Source organism: Canis lupus, chromosome 6 (genome assembly GCF_003254725.2).
Source record: "Canis lupus dingo isolate Sandy chromosome 6, ASM325472v2, whole genome shotgun sequence".
Lineage (NCBI taxonomy): Eukaryota > Metazoa > Chordata > Mammalia > Carnivora > Canidae > Canis > Canis lupus.
In genome coordinates, this window is record NC_064248.1 from 23,677,200 (window position 1) to 23,697,286 (window position 20,087).

Here is a 20,087-nt window from a genome sequence, read left to right on the forward strand (position 1 = left end):
GCCCCGGTGTGTGGCGCTCTCTCCCCCGGGGCGCTGGTCCTCTGTTAGTGCCTCTGGAAGTCTGAAGGCATCCCCGCCCCTCCTGGGCTCCTGCTCCAACTCCCTGCAAGCACCTTTCCTGGAGGATGATTGGTGAAGCTCCTGCTTCTCTGGCCGGGGCTTTCCTGTCCTGGGGGCACTCGCAGTGGGGCCTTAGCTTGCTCCTCGTGGGGCCCCTCCCACTTGGATGCCTTTTATTTATTTTTTGTCTTCCTACCTTGATAGAAGCGTGAACTCTTCTCACTGTAGCATTCCAGCTGTTCTCTCTTTAAATCTCAAGCTGAATTCGTAGGTTTTCAGGATGATTTGAAAGTTATCTAGGTAGTTTGGTGGAGACAGGTGACTTGGGGACCCTACTATTCTGCCATCTTGCCCCCTCTATCTAAATTATTATTATACAGTTTGGAAACATAGGCCACAGTCTTATTTGTTCAGCAACAGTATACAACAAAAATCAAAGATAAACTATGAGTGCTATCACTTGGAGATATGCATCCACTACCGTATTTTTTTATTTATTTATTTATGATAGTCACAGAGAGAGAGAGAGAGAGAGAGAGAGAGAGAGAGGCAGAGACACAGGCAGAGGGAGAAGCAGGCTCCATGCACCGGGAGCCCGACGTGGGACTCGATCCCAGGCCTCCAGGATCGCGCCCTGGGCCAAAGGCAGGCGCCAAATCGCTGCACCACCCAGGGATCCCCCATCCACTACCGTATTTAAATCATTTCTTCTATTCATGGTAAATATTATTTGGCTGTGTCACTCATAACTTTCAGGAAAAAAATTCATACTGCTTCACCTACACACCAGGTCCTTAAAGACCTTTTTGCTTGCTAGCTTGATTTCTAACAGCTTCATATGCATTCTCTATTCTAGCTATATAAATAAGGAAAGCAAACAAAAGGCCCACGTGGTTCCCTGAATGTGGCATCCTGTCCCATATGTGTTCATGATTTACTTCCACTGCCTGGAATAATCCCCACTCATCCCCAACTAACTAAATACACGTATGTGTAGATTCAGCTTAATCCTTAAGCTTAAATTCCTTCTTAGTAGACTTTGTAAAGATTATTTTTTAATGACCGTCTAATAGGTTCATCTATTGTTTTACTGATTTTATGCTGTTCCCAACTTTTGTTCCTTCTGCTAGAATGTGCATAGCTTTTTTCTTCTATTAAATATTTGCTAAAGATAAAAATCTCAATAGTTGGTAAATCCAAATTCCACACTAAGGGTTTTTCATGTAAGATAATTTTCAAAATAAAAATCTGAATTAAAAATTACCATCACAATTTTAAAACTTTTAGATCAAATCATTAAAATTATACACACACACACACAAGAATAGTCAAATAATATTGATAAATGAAGGTGTTTGTATTTGGAAAGCAAAACACTAAATCACAACTAATGTATAGGATTAAAACTAGTTTTGATAAAATATAAATTTAACTTAAAAAATTACAAGTTAAGAACATATACATATACATGGGTATATACATCTATAAAATACACATATAGCCACATGTATAGATTATATGCAACTGAGATAATAAAATAAGCATGTTTAATTATTTGCTCACCAGGATCTCCTCCATCATCATAATTTACGTTCCTGGGTCCTAGAGTGGGATAAGCAGGAAAGAGTAGGGATGTCTGCCAGCCTGTCCTGTCTGGCCACATCAAAGTTCTCTGTATCCTAACAAAACGCAGATGATACTCTACCTAGAAGTAGTGATAGGAAACAAATCATGCTTAAATCCATATAAAACTGAACTACACATTTTAAAAAAAAGATAAATTAAGTCCAGATGGGAAAACATGTAGTTTCAAAGATGAGACTCATCTGATGTACAATGATTCTGAACACCTGGAAATGATAGTGACTGAAGGCACAGCCTAAGTCCTCTGATTATAACAAGATCTAAAGTCCTCTCAGAATATAGATAGTTCACAAAAAGGAGATACATAATATGGCCCATAAATATATGAAAAGCTTTTCCATGTCCTACAATGAAATAAATGCAAATTAAATTACAGATACATGTCTTACCCATTATACTGGAGAAATCTAGAGTTTAACAACATGCTCTGTCAGTGAACCTGTGGATAGGCACTTTAATACACTGGTTGTAGAATGCAAAATGGCACAACTATAATGGAGAACCCAGCAATGTTTAATAAAACTACATATGCATTTTTGGTTTGATTCAGCAATCCTACTTCCAAGAACAGACTTGGAAAATCCACCTTCAACCATATAAAGGAGACATGCACAAGTTTGTTGTAACATTATTTGTCGTAGGAATATATGGGAATCAACCGAATTGCTCAGACACGGGAAATGGCACAAATTGCAGAATCTGTACACAACAGAGACATACATATATGTTCAAGCTACAGTCAGAAAACAGAAATCACACTGATCATACTAGGTAACTAAAAAGGAAAGGAATTCTAAGGTATCAGGTAGCCACAGCAGGAAGCAGCCACCAGCCCTAGAACTAAGGAAGTAAAAGCAAGAGTTTGGAATTATTAAAAATTATAAGCTTAGAGGAGAGATCCTGTGGGGCTGAAAACCAAACCTCCAAGAAAGTGGCACTGGTCAGCTAGTGTTCTGTCTTACTGCTTAAGAAAGGGTCTTTGGGACTGGGATATATACACTTCTGAGGAGGAGCTCCAGTTGTCCAGTCTTTCAGAGGGGGTGATGAGGCTGCTTTTAAAAAGTGTCAGGTAATCTGCAAACTGCATTTGGCTGCTTCCAGTGGAAAAAAGTACTACTGCCAAAATAAAGAAGCGATGCTGGAAGGTCTTTTATAGCAATTAAAGCAGACCAAAAGCCAATAGGGAAGCTCAAGTTTCTTCTCCCTTCAATCCCTGTCTCTAAAGTTTGCCTCTAGGGCCCTTTATTAGTATTATATGGAGATGACTAAAAAGCAGAAATGTACCTACAGCATCAAAGAGTAGAGTGAAGTAGATCTACGGCTCAAAAAGAAACTTAAGCTCACAAATAAATGATCAATTAATCTTTGACAAAGCAAGAAAGAATATCCAATGGAAAAAAAGACAGTCTCTTCGACAAATGGGAAACAAATGGGGTTGGGAAAACTGGATAGCCACATGCAGAAGAATGAAACCAGACCACTTTCTTACACCATACACAAAAATAAGTTCAAAATGTATGAAAGACCTCAATGTGAGACAGGATACCACCAAAATCCTTGAGGAGAACACAGGCAACAACCTCTTCACCTTGGCTATAGCAACTTCTTGCTAGACACATCACTGGAGGCAAGGGAAACAAAAGCAAAAGTGAACTATTTGGGTTTCATCAAGATAAAAGCTTCTGCAGAGCAAAGGAAATACTTACATACAACACCCAGTGGTCATCATCATAACAAGGGCTTTCCTTAATACCTGTCATCCATCTAGCACATTGCCCACCCATCTCCCTCCATCAACACTGTTTGTCCTTAAGAAATCTTATATGGCTTGTTTCCCTTTCTCCTTTGCTCCCCTCCTTCCCATATGTTCACCTGTTTTCTTAAATTCCACATATGAGTGAGATCATATGGTATTTGTCTTTCTCTGATGGATTTATTTCACCTAGCATAACATCCTGGCTTCATCCATGTCATTGCAAATGGAAGATTCATTCTTTTTGAAAGCTGAGCAATATTCCATCATGTGCATGCATGTGTGTGTGTATAGATATAGATACCCATCTATATCTATATCTGTATCTATATCTATCTATATATCACATCACTTTATCATTTCATCAGTTGATGGACACTTGGGCTCTCTCCATAGTATAAACATCAAGATGCATGTATCCCTTTGAATATTTATTTTTGTATCCTTTGGGTAAATACCTAGTAGCTCAATTACTAAATTATAGGGTAGTTTTATTTTTAGCATTTTGAGGAATCTCCTCTAATTTCCTGGTTGACCCTTTCATCTTTTTTTAAAAATTTTTATTTATGATAGTCACAGAGAGAGAGAGAGAGAGAGAGAGAGAGAGAGGCAGAGACATAGGCAGAGGGAGAAGCAGGCTCCACGCACTGGGAGCCCGACGTGGGACTCCATCCCAGATCTCCAGGATCACGCCCTGGGCCAAAGGTAGGCGCTAAACTGCTGCGCCACCCAGGGATCCCCCCTTTCATCTTTTAGCAGGATGCTCTTTAACCTCCACTTGTTTGGATTTCTTCCAAATTTCTTCTTGTGATTGAGTTCTATTTTCAAAGCATTATGGTCTGAAAATATTCAGGGGATAATCCCAATCTTTTGGTATCGGTTAAGACCTGATTTGTGACCCAGTATGTGGTCTATTCTGGAGAAAGTTCCATGTGCACCTGAGAAGAATGTGTGTATTCAGTTGTGTTTGGATGGAAAGTTCTAAAAATATCTATGAAATCCCATCTGGTCCAGTGTATCATTTAAAGCTCTTGTTTCTTTGGAGATGTTATGCTTATAAGATCTGTCATTTGCAGAAAGTGCCGTGTTGAAGTTTCCCAGTATTAGTGTATTATTATCTAAGTATGTCTTTAGTTTGGTTATTAATTGATTGGTATACTTGGCAGCTCCCACATTCGAGGCATAAATATTCATTATTGTTAGGTCCTCTTGTTGGATAGATCCTATAAGCATGATATAGTGTCCCTCTTCATCTCTTACTACAGTCTTTGGGATAAACTTTAATTTATCTGATATGAGGATGGCTACCTCTGCTTTCTTTTGAGGACCATCTGAATGGTAAATGGTTCTCCAACCTTTCATTTTCAGGCTGTAGGTGCCCTTAGGTCTAAAATGCTCTTGTAGACAGCAAATAGATGGGCCTTGCTTTTTTATCCAGTCTGAAACCCTGCATCTTTTGATGAGATCATTAAGCCCATTCACATTCAGAGTTACTATTGAAAGATACGAACTTAGTGTCATCATAATACCTATTCAGTCCCTGTTTTTGTGGATTATTTCTTTGGGCATCCTCTTTCTTTTATAGAGTCCCCCTTAATATTTCTTGCAGAGCTGGTTTGGTGGTCACATTCTTTCAGTTTCTGCCTATCTTGGAAGCTCTTTATCTCTTCTTCTTTTTTTTAATCTCTCCTTCTATTCTGAATGACAGCCTTGCTGGATAGAGTATTCTTGGCTGTATGTTCTTCTCATTTAGGACCCTGAATATATCCTGCCAGCCCTTTCTAGGCTGCCAGGTCACTGTGGAGAGGTCTCCTGTTAACCTAATACTTCTCCCCATATAAGTTAGGGATTTTTTTGTCTTCTGCTGCTTTAAGGATCTTCTCTTTATCTTTGGAATTTGCAAGTTTCACTATGAAATGTCGGGGTGTTGAATGGGTTTTATTGATTTTTGGGGGGGTAATCTATCTCCTGGATCTGAATGCCTGTTTCCCTCCCCAAGTTAGGGAAGTTCTCAGCTATCATTTGTTCAAATACACTTTCTGGTCCTCTGTCCCTTTCAGCGCCCTCTGGAACCCCAATTAAACATAGATTTTTTCTTCTGAGGCTGTCATTTATTTCCCTTAACCTATCCTCACGATCTTTTAATTGTTTTTCTTTTTTCCTCAGCTTCCTTCCTTGCCATCAACTTGTCTTCTATGTCACTCACTCTTTCTTCTACCTCATTAACCCTCGTTGTTAGGACCTCCAGTTTGGATTGTATCTCATTTAATTGATTTTTAATTTTGGCCTGATTAGATCTAAATTCTGCAGTCATGAAGTCTCTTGAATCCTTTATGTTTTCTAGAGCCACCAGTAGCTTTATAATTGTGCTTCTCATTTGGCTTTCTGACAATTGTAATCCAAATTCTGTAACTCGATGGCAGAGAGTACTGTTTCTGATTCTTTTTTTTTTGTTGTGAGTTCTTCCTTCTAGTCATTTTTCTCAGTGAAGAGTGGCTAAAAACAAGTTGTACTAGAAAAAGGAATGGAAAAAAGAGGAAAAAAAGGGGGGAAACAAAGAACAAAAAACAAAAACAAAACAGAAACAAAACAAAACAAAAACAAGGAGGGGTATCCTCTGATTCTATATACTGTAAGTCCCTCGACTTCCCCTGGAGCTTTCCAGCGCTGCTCGGTCAAGAACTGCTCTTCCCGTCCTTCCAGCTGGTCTTCTGGGGGAGGGGCCTGCTGTGCTGATTCTCAGGTGTGTGCATCTGGGGGAGCTGCCTTGCTCCCTACCAGGTGCACGCTCAGTGGGAGCTGTTTATCTTGTGAGGCCCCTGTTCCTTGTCGGCCCCGCTCTGCCCCAGGCACAAGGTGACACAGCAAGGAACAAGACTGGCAGAGGCCAGCTCTCCAGCCCTGGATTCAGCTCTGGCAGTAACTACTGCAGTCTCCCAGTCCACAGGGGCCTGGATGCTCTGGGGGCATGGGGCGTTGATCTGCACAGCTTGGGGGCGCCTGGTGGCAGGAGCATCCGCGCTGTCCTGTGTCCTCCTGGCCTCCGCCTGTCCCAACGGGAGCTGCCGGATCCTGGGCTGTGTTCCCCGGCACCCTGGGCTCCGGGGCATGCACTGCTGAAATCACGCTCCTGTGGCTGCACAGTCCCCTCTGCGAGGAGCCGCAGCCTGAGCTGTTTCTGGGGCCCCACCAGGCGCACGCTCCAGCCCTTTAGGGAGCTTGGCCTGGGGCGTGGTGTGCTCTCCCCTGGGGCACACTACTTCTGTTAGTGACCCCGGGGACCTGGGGTCTCCACCACCCCTCCTGGGATCCTGCCCGAGTTCCCTGTGAGCACCTTTCCATCTGGAAAGATTGGTAAAGTCCCTGCTTCTCGGGGACTGGGCTTTTCCTGAGCTTTCCTGTCCTGGAGACACTTGCCACCCAGCCTTAGCCTGGCTCCTCGAGGATATCAAGTATCCCCCACTGGATACTTATTTATTTTTCTGTCTTCCTACCTTGATAGAAGTGTGAACTCTTCTCACTATAGCATTCCAGCTGTTCTCTCTTTAAATCTCAGGCCGAATTTGTAGGTTTACAGGATGATTTGAAAGTTATCTAGGTAAGTTGGTGGGGACAGGTGACTTTGGGATCCTACCATCTTCCCCTGCCATCTTCCACCATCTTGCCCTGCCCTCTCTATTCATGTCTTCTGTCCATTTCTTAACTGGGTTATTTGTTTTTTGGGTGTTGAGTTTGGTAATTCCTATGTAGATTTTGGATACTAATCCTTTATCAGATGTGTTGTTTGCAAATATCTTCTCCCATTCTGTAGGCTTCCTTTTAATTTTTTTTACAATCATTTCCTTTCCTATATAAAATATGTGGATATTCTTTCCCAGTTTTTTTTCTTTTAATAATAAGTTTATTTTTTATTGGTGTTCAGTTTGCAAACATACAGAATAACACCCAGTGCTCATCCCGTCAAGTGCCCCCCTCAGTTCCCGCCACCCAGTCACCCCCACCCCCCCTGCCCTCCTCCCCTTCCACCACCCCTAGTTCATTTCCCAGAGTTAGGAGTCTTCCATATTCTGTCTCCCTTTCTGATATTTCCTACCCATTTCTTCTCCCTTCCCCTCTATTCCCTTTCACTATTATTTATATTCCCCAAATGAATGAGACCATATAATGTTTGTCCTTCTCCAATTGACTTATTTCACTCAGCATAATACCCTCCAGTTCCATCCACATCGAAGCATATAGTGGGTATTTGTCATTTCTAATGGCTGAGTAATATTCCACTGTATACATAAACCACATCTTCTTTTTTTTAATAAATTAATTTTTATTGGGTGTTCAATTTACCGACATACAGAATAACACCCAGTGCTCATCCCGTCAAGTGTTCCCCTCAGTGCCCGTCATCCATTCACCCCCACCCCCTGCCCTCCTCCCCTCCCACCAGCCCCAGTTCGTTTCCCAGAGTTAGGAGTCTATGTTCTGTCTCCCTTTCTGATATTTCCCGCACATTTCTTCTCCCTTCCCTTATATTCCCTTTCACTATTATTTATATTCCCCAAATGAATGAGAACATACACTGTCCTTCTCCAATTGACTTACTTCACTCAGCATAACACCCTCCAGTTCCATCCACGTTGAAGCAAATGGTGGGTATTTGTCATTTCTAATGGCTGAGTAATATTCCATTGTATACATAAACCACATCTTCTTTATCCATTCATCTTTTGATGGACACCGAGGCTCCTTCCACAGTTTGGCTATTGTGGACATTGCTGCTAGAAACATCGGGGTGCAGGTGTCCCGGCATTTCGTTGCATCTGTATCTTTGGGGTAAATCCCCAGCAGTGCAATTGCTGGGTCGTAGGGCAGATCTATTTTTAACTCTTTGAGGAACCTCCACACAGGTTTCCAGAGTGGCTGCACCAGTTCACATTCCCACCAACAGTGTAAGAGGGTTCCCTTTTCTCCGCATCCTCTCCAACATTTGTGGTTTCCTGCCTTGTTAATTTTCCCCATTCTCACTGGTGTGAGGTTTCTTTCCCACTTTGTTGAAGATTAGTTAACCATATAGTTGTAGGCCCATTTCTGGGTTCACTATTCTGCTTCGTTGGTCTATGTGTCTGTTTTTATGCCAGTACAATATTGTTTTGATGATTATAGCTTTGTAATATAGCTTGAGAATCCAGAATCATGATGCCTCCAGTTTTTTCTTTTTTTATATCACTTTAGCTATTGGGGTCTTTTTCTAGTTCCATGCAAATTTTTAGGACGGTTTGTGCTAGCTCTGTGAAAAATGCTAGTGGTATTTTGATAGGGATTGCACTGAATGTGTAGATTGCTTTGGGTAGCATAGACATTTTAACAATAAGTGCCCTTCCAATCCATGAGCATGGAATGCTTTTCCATTTCTTCCTCTTCAATTTCTTTCATAAGTGTTCTATAGCTTTCAGAATACAGATCTTTTACTTCTTTGGTTAGATTTATTCCTAGGTATCTTATTGTTTTTGGTGTAATTGCAAACAGGATCAATTCCTTTATTTTCCGCTGCTTTGTTTTTGGTGTATAGAAATGCAACAGATTTCTGCACATTGATTTTGTATCCTGCACTATGCTGAATTCATGTATGAATTCTAGCAATTTTTTGGTGGAGTCTTTCAGGTTTTCTATATGGAACATCATGTCTGCAAATAGTAATACTGAGTTTGACTTCTTTGCTGATTTGGATGTCTTTTATTTCTTTTTGTTGTTTGATTGCTGAGGCTAAGACTTCCAGTACTATATTAAATAGTAATGGTGAGAGTGGACATCCTTGTCTTGTTCTTGACCATAGGGAAAATGCTCTCAGTTTTCTCCCACTGAGAATATTAGCTGTAGTTCTTTTGTGTATGGCCTTTATGATGTTGAGGTATGTTACATCTATCCCTAAAGGATGCTATATTTCTCAAATGCTTTTTTTTTTTGCATCTATTGAGAGGATCATTTGGTTCTTATCATTTCTTCTATTAATATGGTGTATCGTGTTGATTGATTTGCAAATGTTGAACCAGCCCTGCACACCAGGAACAAATCCCACTTGATTATGGTGAGTAATTCTTTTAATGTACTGTTGAATTCAATTTGCTAGAATTTTATTGAGAATTTTTGCATCCATGTTCATCAGGGATGTTGGCCTCTAATTCTCCTTCTTAGTGTATTTATCTAGTTTTGGAATCTAGGTAATTCTGGCTTCTTAGAATGAGTTTGGAAGTTTTCCTTCCATTTCTATTTTTTGGAACACTTTGAAGAAAATAGGTACTCACTCTTCCTTAAATGTCTGTAGAATTCTCCTGGAAATCCATCCAGCCCTGGACTTTGACTTGTTAGGAGATTTTTGGTTACTTATTTAATTTCTTTGCTGGTTATGGGTCTATTCAATTTCTTCCTGTTTCAGTTTTTGTAGTTTGTAGGTTTCTAGGAATTTGTCCATTTCTTCCAGGTTGTCTAGTTTGTTGGCATATATTTTTTCACAGTATTGTCTCGTAATTTTTTATTTCTATGTTTATCTCTTTTATTTGTGATTTTATCGATTTGAGTCCTTTCTCTTTTCTTCTGACTAGCAGTTTATCAATTTTATTAATTCTTTTGAAGAACCAGCTAATTAGTTTCACTACTTCGTTCTATTGTTTTTTGTTGTTGTTGTTGTTTATGTAGCACTTACTTATGCTCTTATCTTTATTATTTCCCTTCTGCTGGCATTAGGCTTTATTACTGTTCCTTTTCTAGCTCCTTTAAATGTAAGGTTAGGGGATCCCTGGGTGGCGCAGCGGTTTGGCGCCTGCCTTTGGCCCAGGGCGCGATCCTGGAGACCCGGGATCGAATCCCACATCAGGCTCCCGGTGCATGGAGCCTGCTTCTCCCTCTGCCTATGTCTCTGCCTCTCTCTCTTTCTCTCTCTGTGACTATCATAAATAAATAAAAATTAAAAAAAAATAAATAAATGTAAGGTTAGGTTATGTATTGAGATTTTTCTTGATTCTTGAGGTAGGCCTGAAATATACATCTCCCTTAGGATTGCCTTTGCTGCATCTGAATGATCTTGAACTATTGTGTTTTCATTTGCTTCCATGTATTTTTTGAATTCTTCTTTAATTTTCTGGTTAACCCATTCATTCTTCAGTAATCTCCATGTATTTGTGATCTTTCCAAATTTTTTCTGTTGTTGACTTCCAGTTTTATAGTGCTGTGGTTGAAATTAATCCTGGTATGATCTCCATCTTTTTGTACCAGTTGAGGGCTGAACTGTGACTTAGTATGTAACCTATTCTGGAGAATGTTTCATGTGCACTTGAAAAGAAGTGTACTCTACTGCTTTAGGATAAAATACTCTGAATAAATGTTAAGTCCATCTGGTCCAGTGTGTAATTCAAAGCCATTGTTTCCTTGTTGAGTTTCTGCTTTGTTTTTTTGTTTGTTTTAAGATTTTATTTATTTATTCATGAGACAGAGCCAGAGAGAGACAGAGAGAGACATAGAGACATAGGCAGAGGGAGAAGCAGACTCCTTGCAGGGAGCCTTACACGGGACTTGATCCCGGGTCTCCAGGATCAGTTCCTGGGCTGCAGGCAGGCGCCAAACCACTGAGCCACCCGGGCCGCCCTGATTTTCTGCTTTGATGATCTGTCCACTGCTATGAGTGGGGAGTTAAAATCCCTACAATCATTATATTATTATCAACAAATTTTTTAATGTTTATTATATATTTGGATGTCTCCAAGTTGAGGGCACAAATATTTAAAATTGTTATATCTTCTTAATAAACAGATTTCTTAATGCCCTTCTTCATGTCTTGAGTCTTTGGTTTAAAATCTAGCTTTTCTGATAAAAGTATGGCTATTCTTGGTTCTTTTAGGTCTAAAATAAGTCTCTTGTTATGGTTGATATTTTTGACTCTGCTACTGTTCATACAGCCATTCTGCACTGGACAAAATGACCAGAAGGAAGAATTCACCATAAAAGAAAGAACCAGAAGTAATAATCTCTGCCACAGATCTAATGGATATAGATTTAAGTAGCATGTCAGAGGTACAATTCAGGGGTACAATTATAAAGTTACTGGTAGCTCTTGAAAAAAGCATAAAAGATTCTCTTACTGCAGAACTGAGATATAATCAAGCCAAAATTAAAAATGCCTTAACTAAGATGCAGTCTAAACTGGATGTTCTGACAGCTAGGGTAGAAGGCAGAAGAGAGAGTGAATGACATAGAAGACAAGTTGACATAAAGGAAGGAAGCTGAGGAAAAGACAGAAAAACAACTAAGAGCCCATGAGGAGAAACTCTGGGAATTAAGTGATAGTTTGAGAAAGAATAATAATCGTCTTATTGGGATTCTGAGGGTATGCAGAGACAGAGAGGATCAGAAAGTATTTTGAACAAATAATAGCTGAAAACTTCCCTAATCTGGAGAAGGAAACAGGCATTCATAACCAGGAGATAGAGAAGATCCCTTCAAAATCAACAAAAACTGATCAAAATCCCTAAATATAATAGTGAAGCTTGCAAATTTCAGAGATAAAGAGAACATCTTAAAAGCAGCTTGAGACAAGAGAGTCCTAATCTATATGGGGAGAAATATCAGATTAACAGCAGACCTATTCACAGAGACCTGGCAGACCAGAAAGGCTGGCATGATATATTTAGGATACTAAATGAGAAAAACATGCAGCCAAGAATACTTTATCCAGCAAAGCTGTCATTCAGAATAGGAGAGATAAAGAGCTTCCAAGATAGGCAGAAACTGAAAGAATATGTGACTACCAAACCAGCTCTGCAAGAAAGATCAAGGGGGACCTGTAAAAGAAAGAGGAAGTCCAAAGAAATAATCCACAAACAGAGATTAAATAGGAATTACAATGACACTAAATTCATATCTTTCAATAGTTACTCTGAATGTGAATGGGCTAAATGATCCAGTCAAAAGACACAGGGTATCAGACTGAATAAATAGGCAAGACCGATCTATATGCTGTCTAGAAGAAACTCATTTCAGACCTTAGGACACCTTCAGACTGAAAATGAGGGGGCAGAGAAACATTTACCATGCAAATGGTCTTCAAAAGAAAACTGGGGTAGCAATCGTGATATCTGATAAATTAGATTTTAAACCAGACTCTAAAAAGAGATGAAGAGGGACACTGTATCATACTAAAGGGTCTATCCAACAAGAAGACCTATCAATCATGAATATATATGTCCCTAATGTGGGAGCAGCCAATTATATCAACCAGTTAATAACCAAAGTAAAGAGAAACATGGAGGGCAGCCCTGGTGGCTCAGCGGTTTAGTGCCACCTTCAGCCCAGGGCGTGATCCTGGAGACCTGGGATCGAATCCCATGTCAGGCTCCCTACATGAGGCCTGGTTCTCCCTCTGCCTGTGTTTTGGCCTCTCATGAATAAATAAATAAAATCTTTTTTTTTTTTTTAAAAAGAGACACATGGGTAATAAGACATTTTTAGTAGGAGACTTCAACATGGCACCACAGCAAAGGACAGATATTCTAAGCAGAAGATCACCAAAGTAAGGAGGGCACTGAATGACACACAGAATCAAATGGATTTCACAAATATATACAGATCATTCCATCCTAATGCAGCAGAATACACATTCTTCTCAAGTGCACATGGAACTTTCTCCAGAATAGATAACAAACTAGGTCACAAATCAGGTCTCACCTGATACCAAAATATTGGGATAATTCCTTGCGTATTTTCAGACCACAGTGTTTTGAAACTTGAACTCAAGGAGGGCAGGGCAATTCAAAAAGAAAAAAAAAAAAAAAAAGGAGGGCAGGGCAAGATAGCGGAAGAGTGGGAGTCCTCAACAAACCTGGTCCCACCAACTTATCTAGATAACTTTCAAAACATCCTGAACATCTATGAATTTGACCTGAGATTTAAAGACAGAACAGCTGGAACGCTACCGAGAGAAAAGTTTTCGCTTCTAACAAGGTAGGAAGGCAGAAAAAAAAAAGAAAGAAAGAATCAAGTGGGGGAGGGGCATTGTGAGTAGCAGGGCTAAAGCAGAGCTGGGAAAGCCTCTGGGAAGGAAAGTCCAGCCCTTGAGAAGTGGGAACTTTAAAAATCTACACTGGATTTTTCCCAGATGGAAAAGTGCTTAGCAGAGAAATCGGGCAAAATCCCAGGATGGGCAGTGAAGCCTTAAGATTTCCTGGTCACTATTAGAAGAGGGGCGCCTGGAGGGAAGCTCACTGCAAACTGCGGTATGATATCAGTAAAAGGCTGGAGTGTGACAGCCTTCCAGGGCATTTGGGAGAAAGCCAGTTGGTTGGGCGGGACAGATCTGGACAGAGGTGGCTGTTTTCCTATCCCTTCGGAGAGGTGGCCCCTGGGAGCACAGTTCCAGCAGCATAGGGCCCTGGATCCCAGGGCGCCCAAGCAGACAAATCTGGTGATCCTGCATTCCCCTTGGGATAAAAGGAACTGGGAAGGGCACAGCACAGAGAGGACTCTCCTGCTGCTAGGTGCCCCCAAGCTGTACAGATCAGCTCACCTGCACCAGCCTGGTAGCATCTAGGCCAGTGTGGGCTGGGAGAATGCATTAGTTACTCGCCATGGAGCTGACTCCAGAGCTGGAAACCTGGCTGCCACCATTGTTTTTTTCCCTCCTTGTTTCACCATGTGCCTTGGAGAGGCCAGCTGCCAGGGAACAGGGGCCTCACAGGATAAACAGCTCCCATAAAGCCCAGCACCTAGCAAGGGGTGGGGCATCTCTGCCTAGGCACAGACACATGAGAATCAGCACAGCAGACCCCTCCTCCAGAAGACCAGCTGGATGAACAGGGGAAGAGCAAGTTCTTGACCAAGCAGCACTGGAAAACTCCAGGACCAAGGGAAAATCGAGGGAATATGGTATATACAACTAGGGTGCCCCCCTCTTTTAAAATATTTTTTTCTCCTTTTTCCATTACAACTGTTTTTTATACCAGACTAAAAATTTCCAATACTTTTTTCTTTTCCCACCTTAACTACAATATTTTACCAGCTCTTTATTTTTAAGTTTTTTCATTTTTGACTTTCATATTTCTACAGTTAAATGTCTTAGATACATTTTTCACTTCTGGATTCCCTTCAACATATTAAATTTAATTTTGGGAAATATAGGAGATACGGGTTTTTTGTTTTGTGTTTTTTGTTTTCTCTGCCTCATTTTGTTCTACAATGGCAGAAGTTAATACCACAAATTTCTTCTTGTGATTGAGTTCTTCTAAAACATGACCAGCACATACCCAGAACCAAGTGGAATACTGTGATGCTTCATTCTGTGGATCTTCATTCTGTGGATTATATTCTCTCTTCATTCCCATTCTGCCCCTCTCCTTTATCTCATTTATGTTTTGGTGGTCAATGTTGGAGCTTTCTATAAGTATTGCTGGTTTATATAAATTTGGGATTGAGCATCTTCTAATATACAGAACAAAATATACTCAGAACCAAGAGGATCACCCTCTACGACCCCTCAGGTAGACTACATTCTCTCTCCACTACCATCTCTTACCATCACCATCTCCCAGATCCCCTCCCCTTTTTTTCTTTTTTCTCTTTTTCTGCTTTACTTTCTCTTTTATTCTTTTTCTTTTTCCACTTCTTTGGGGTTTTTGGCCTTTTATTTTTTACTACTTTGTTTTAAAATTTGTTTACCATTTTAGTGGTCCTTTTGTTTTATTTTTTTCTGATCTTCTTTTTAATTTTCTGGTTTCTGACCTTGTCAGAATCATCTAGGGTGAAATTTACTTAGATCACGGTAGATATTTTTGACTCAGCCTGCTCATACAACCACACTGCACTGAACAAAATGACTAGAAGAAACAATTCACCACAAAAGGAAGAAACAGTACTCTCTGCCACAGAGTTACAGAATATGGATTTCAATTCGATGTCAGAGTCGATTCAGAAGCACAATTATAAAGCTACTGATAGCTCTGGAAAAAAGCATAAAGGACTCTAGAGACTTTGTTACTGCAGAATTTAGATCTGATCAGGCCAAATTAAAAATAAATTAAATGACATGCAATCCAAATTGGATGTCCTAACTGCTAGGGTTAATGAGGTGGAAGAAAGAGTGAGTGACATACAAGACAAGATGATGGTAAGGAAGGGAGCTGAGGAGAAAAAGGGAAAAACAATTAAGAGACCATGAAGAAAAGGCTAAGGGAAATAAATGATAGCCTGAGAAGGAACAATCTGTATAACTGGGGTTCCAGAAGACACTGAGAGGGAGAGAGGGCCACAAAGGATATTTGAACAAATCATAGCTGAGAATTCCCCTAAACTGGGGAGGGAAACAGGAATTCACAATCAGGAGATAGAGAAGTCCCCCCCCCCAAAAAAAAACATTCAACACCTTGACATTTAATAGTGAAACAGGGACTAAATAGGAATTACAATGACACTAAATTCATATCTTTCAATAGTTACTCTGAATGGGAAAGGGCTAAATGATCCCATCTAAAGACAGAGGGTATCAGACTGGATAAAAAAGCAAGACCCATCTATTTGCTGTCTACAAGAGACTCATTTTAGACCTAAGAAATGAAGAGGGACACTATATCATATTTAAAGAATCTATCCAACAAGAGGACCTAACAATCATGAATATTTATGCCCCGAATGTAGGAGCTGCCAAGTATATCAACCAATTAATGACCAAAGTAAAGACATACTTAGATAATAATATACTAATACTGGGGGAATCAACACAGCGTTTTCTGCAAATGACAGATTTTCTGAGCACAACATCACCAAAGAAACAGGAGCTTTAAATGATACACTGGACCAGCTGGATTTCACAGATATTTACAGAACTTTCCATTGAAACGCAACTGAATACACATTCTTCTCAAGTGCACATGGAACTTTCCTCAGAATAGACCCCATCTGGGTCACAAATCAGGCCTTAACTGATACCAAAAGATTGGGATTATCCCCTGCATATTTTCAGACCATAATGCTTTGAAACTTGAACTCAATCACAAGAAGAAATTTGGAAGAATCAAACAAGTGGAGGTTAAAGAGCATCCTGCTAAAAGATGAAAGGGTCAACCAGGAAATTAGAGAAGAATTTAAAAGACTCATGGAAACTAATGAAGATAAAACCACTCAAAATCTTTGGGATACAGCAAAAGCAGTCCTGAGAGGGAAATACATCACAATGCAAGCACCGCCCCCAAATTGGAAAAAAACTCAAAATGCAGAAGCTTACCTTGCACCTAAAGGAACTGGAGAAAGAACAGAAAATAAAACCTACACCCAGGGGATCCCTGGTGGCTCAGCGGTTTAGCGCCTGCCTTTGGCCCAGTGCGTGATCCTGGAGTCTGGGGATGGAGTCCCACATCGGGCTCCCGGCATGGAGCCTGCTTCTCCCTCCTCCTGTGTCTCTGCCTTTCTCTCTCTCTCCCTCTCTCTCTCTATGTCTATCATAATAAAATAAATATAAAAAACTCTTCAAAAAAACCTACACCCAGCAGAAGAGAGTTAGTAAAGATTCGAGCAGAACACAATGAAATAGAGACCAGAAGAACTGTAGAACAGATCAACAAAACCAGGAGTTGGTTCTTTGAAAGAATTAATAAGATAGATAAACCATTAGCCAGCCTTCTTAAAAACAAAAGAGAAAAAAATAAAATCATGAATGAAAAAGGAGATCACCACCAATACCAAGGAAATACAAATGATTTTAAAAACATATTATAAGTAGCTATACGTCAATAACTTAGGCAATCTAGAAGAAATGGATGCATTTCTGGAAAACCACAAACTCCCAAAACTGGAACAGGAAGAAACAGAAAACCTGAACAGGCCGATAACCAGGGAGGAAATTGAAGCAGTCATCCAAAACCTCCCAAGACAAAAGTCCAGGGCCAGATGGCTTCCCAGGGGGAATTCTTTGAAACATTTAAAGAAGAAACAATACCTATTTCTACTAAAGCTGTTCCAAAAGATAGAAAGAGATGGGAACTTCCCAACTCATTCTATGAGGCCAGCATCACCTTAATTCCAAAACCAGATAAAGACCCTACCAAAAAGGCGAATTATAGACCAATATCCCTGATGAACACAGATGCAAAAATTCTCAACAAGATACTAGCCAATAGGATCCAACAGTACATTAAGAAGATTATTCACCACCACTAAGTGGGATTTATCCCCGGGATGCAAGGGTGGTTCAACACTTGTAAAGCAATTAATGTGATAGATCATATCAACAAGAAAAAAAACGAGAACAATATGATCCTCTCAATAGATGCAGAGAAAGCATTTGATGGAATATAACATCCATTCCTGATCAAAACGCTGAAGAGTGTAGGGATAGAAGGAACATTCCTCAGCATCTTAAGAACCATCTACAAAAAGCCCACAGCAAATATCATTCTCAATGGGGAAACACTGGGAGCCTTTCCCCTAAGATCAGGAACATGACAGGGATGTCCACTCTCACCACTGCCATTCAACATAGTAGTAGAAGTCCTAGCCTCCCTCAGCAATCAGGCAACAAAAAGACATTAAAGGCATTCAAATTGGCAAAGAAGAAGTCAAACTCTCCCTCTTTGCAGATGACATGATACTCTACATAGAAAACCCAAAAGACTCCACCCCAAGATTGCTAGAACTCATACAGCAATTCGGCAATGTGGTAGGATACAAAATCAATGCCCAGAAATCAGTGGCATTTCTATACAATAACAATGGGACAGAAGAAAGAGAAATTAAAGACTCAATCCCATTTACAATTGCACCCAAAAGCAGAAGATATCTAGGAATAAACCTAACCAAAGAGGTAAAGGATCTATACCCTAAAAACTACAGAACACTTCTGAAAGAAACTGAGGAAGACACAAAGAGAAAAATATTCCATGCTCGTGGATTGGAAGAATTAATATTGTGAAAATGTCAATGCTACCCAGGGCAATTTACACATTTAATGCAATCCTTATCAAAATACCATGGACTTTCTTCAGAGAGTTGGAACAAATAATCTTAAGATTTGTGTGGAAATGAAAAGACACTGAATAGCCAGGGGAATATTGAAAAAGAAAGCCATAGCTGGGGGCACCACTATGCCAGATTTCAGGTTGTACTACAAAGCTGTGATCATCAAGACAGTGTGGTACTGGCACAAAAAGACACATAGATCAATGAACAGACTAGAGAACCCAGAAATGGGCCCTCAACTCTATGCTCAACTAATATTCGACAAAGCACAAAAGACTATCCACTGGAAAAAGAACAGTCTCTTCAATAACGGTGCTGGGAAAATTGGACAGCCACATGCAGAAGAATGAAACTAGGCCAATCGCTTATACCATACACAAAGATAAACTCAAAATGGTTGAAAGATCTAAATGTGAGAAAAGAATCCATCAAAGTCCGAGAGGAGAACACAGGCAACACCCTTTTTGAACTTAGCCACAGCAACTTCTTGCAAGATACATCTATGAAGATAAGGGAAACTTCCAGAAGCAAAAATGAACTATTGGGACTTCATTAAGATAAACAGTTTCTGCACAGCAAAGGAAACAGTCAACAAAACTAAAAGACAACCTACAGAATGGGAGAAGATATTTGCAAACGACATGTCAGATAAAGGGCTAGTATCCAAGATCTACAAAGAACTTATTGAACTCAACAGCAAAGAAACAAACAATCCAATCATGAAATAGGCAGAAGACATGAACAGACATTTCACCAAAGACGACCTACACATGGCCAACAAGCAAATGAAAAAAATGCTCCACACTGCTTGCCATCAGGGAAACACAAATCAAAACCACAGTGAGATACCACTTTACTCCTATGAGAATGGCTAAAATTAACAAGACAGGAAACAACAAATGTTGGTGAGGATGTGGATAAGGGGAACCCTCTTGCACTGTTGGTGGGAATGAAAGCTGGTACAGCCACTCTGGAAAACAGTGTGGAGTTTCCTTAAAGAGTTAAAAATAGAGTTACCCTATGATCCAGCAATTGCACTACTGGGTATTTACCCCAAAGATACAGCTATAGTAAAATGCCAGGACACCTGCACCCCAATGTTCACAGCAGCAATGTTCAAAATAGTCAAACTGTGGAATGAGCCATTATGTCCTTTGACAGATGAATGGACAAAGAAGATGTAAGATATACACACACACACACACACACACACACACACAATGGAATATTACTCAGCCATCAGAAAGGACGAATAGCCCCCATTTACTTTGACATTGATGGTACTGGAGATTATTATGCTGAGTGAAATAAGTCAATCAGAGAAAGATAATTATCAAATAGTCTCAATCATATATGGAATATAAGAAATAGTGAAAGGGACCATAAGGAAAAAAGGAAACGGAATGGGGAAAAATTAGAGAGGAAGACAAATCATGAGAAACTCCTAACTCTGGGAAACAAAGAGTTATAAAAGGAGAAGTGGGTGTGGGGGTGTGGTAAATGGGTGATGGACATTAAGGAAGGCGAATGATGAATTGAGCACTGGGTATTATACTGTATGTTGGCAAATTGAATTTAAATAAAATATTTAAAAAATTGGGGATCCCTGGGTGGCTTAGCGGTTTGGCGCCTGCCTTTGGCCCTG

General features: G+C 40.1%; 1 protein-coding gene across 10 annotated transcripts in view; it reads right to left on the reverse strand.

Moving 5' to 3' along the window:
* The window catches only part of LOC112640266 (phospholipid-transporting ATPase ABCA3-like), a 198,259-nt gene that overhangs the window by 157,212 nt on the left and 20,960 nt on the right, over window positions 1-20,087 (reverse strand). For 9 of the 10 annotated variants that reach the window (XR_007411256.1, XR_007411255.1, XM_049111311.1 and 6 more), the window contains one exon: window positions 1,624-1,765. Coding sequence is in view for 8 of the 10 variants with exons in the window: in XM_049111311.1 (XP_048967268.1) it covers window positions 1,624-1,765 (142 nt within the window). In the remaining 2 variants the exon portion in view is untranslated. Of the gene's footprint in view, window positions 1-1,623; window positions 1,766-20,087 lie in introns of those variants that run through there. The other variant, XM_049111317.1, reaches the window with a different exon arrangement.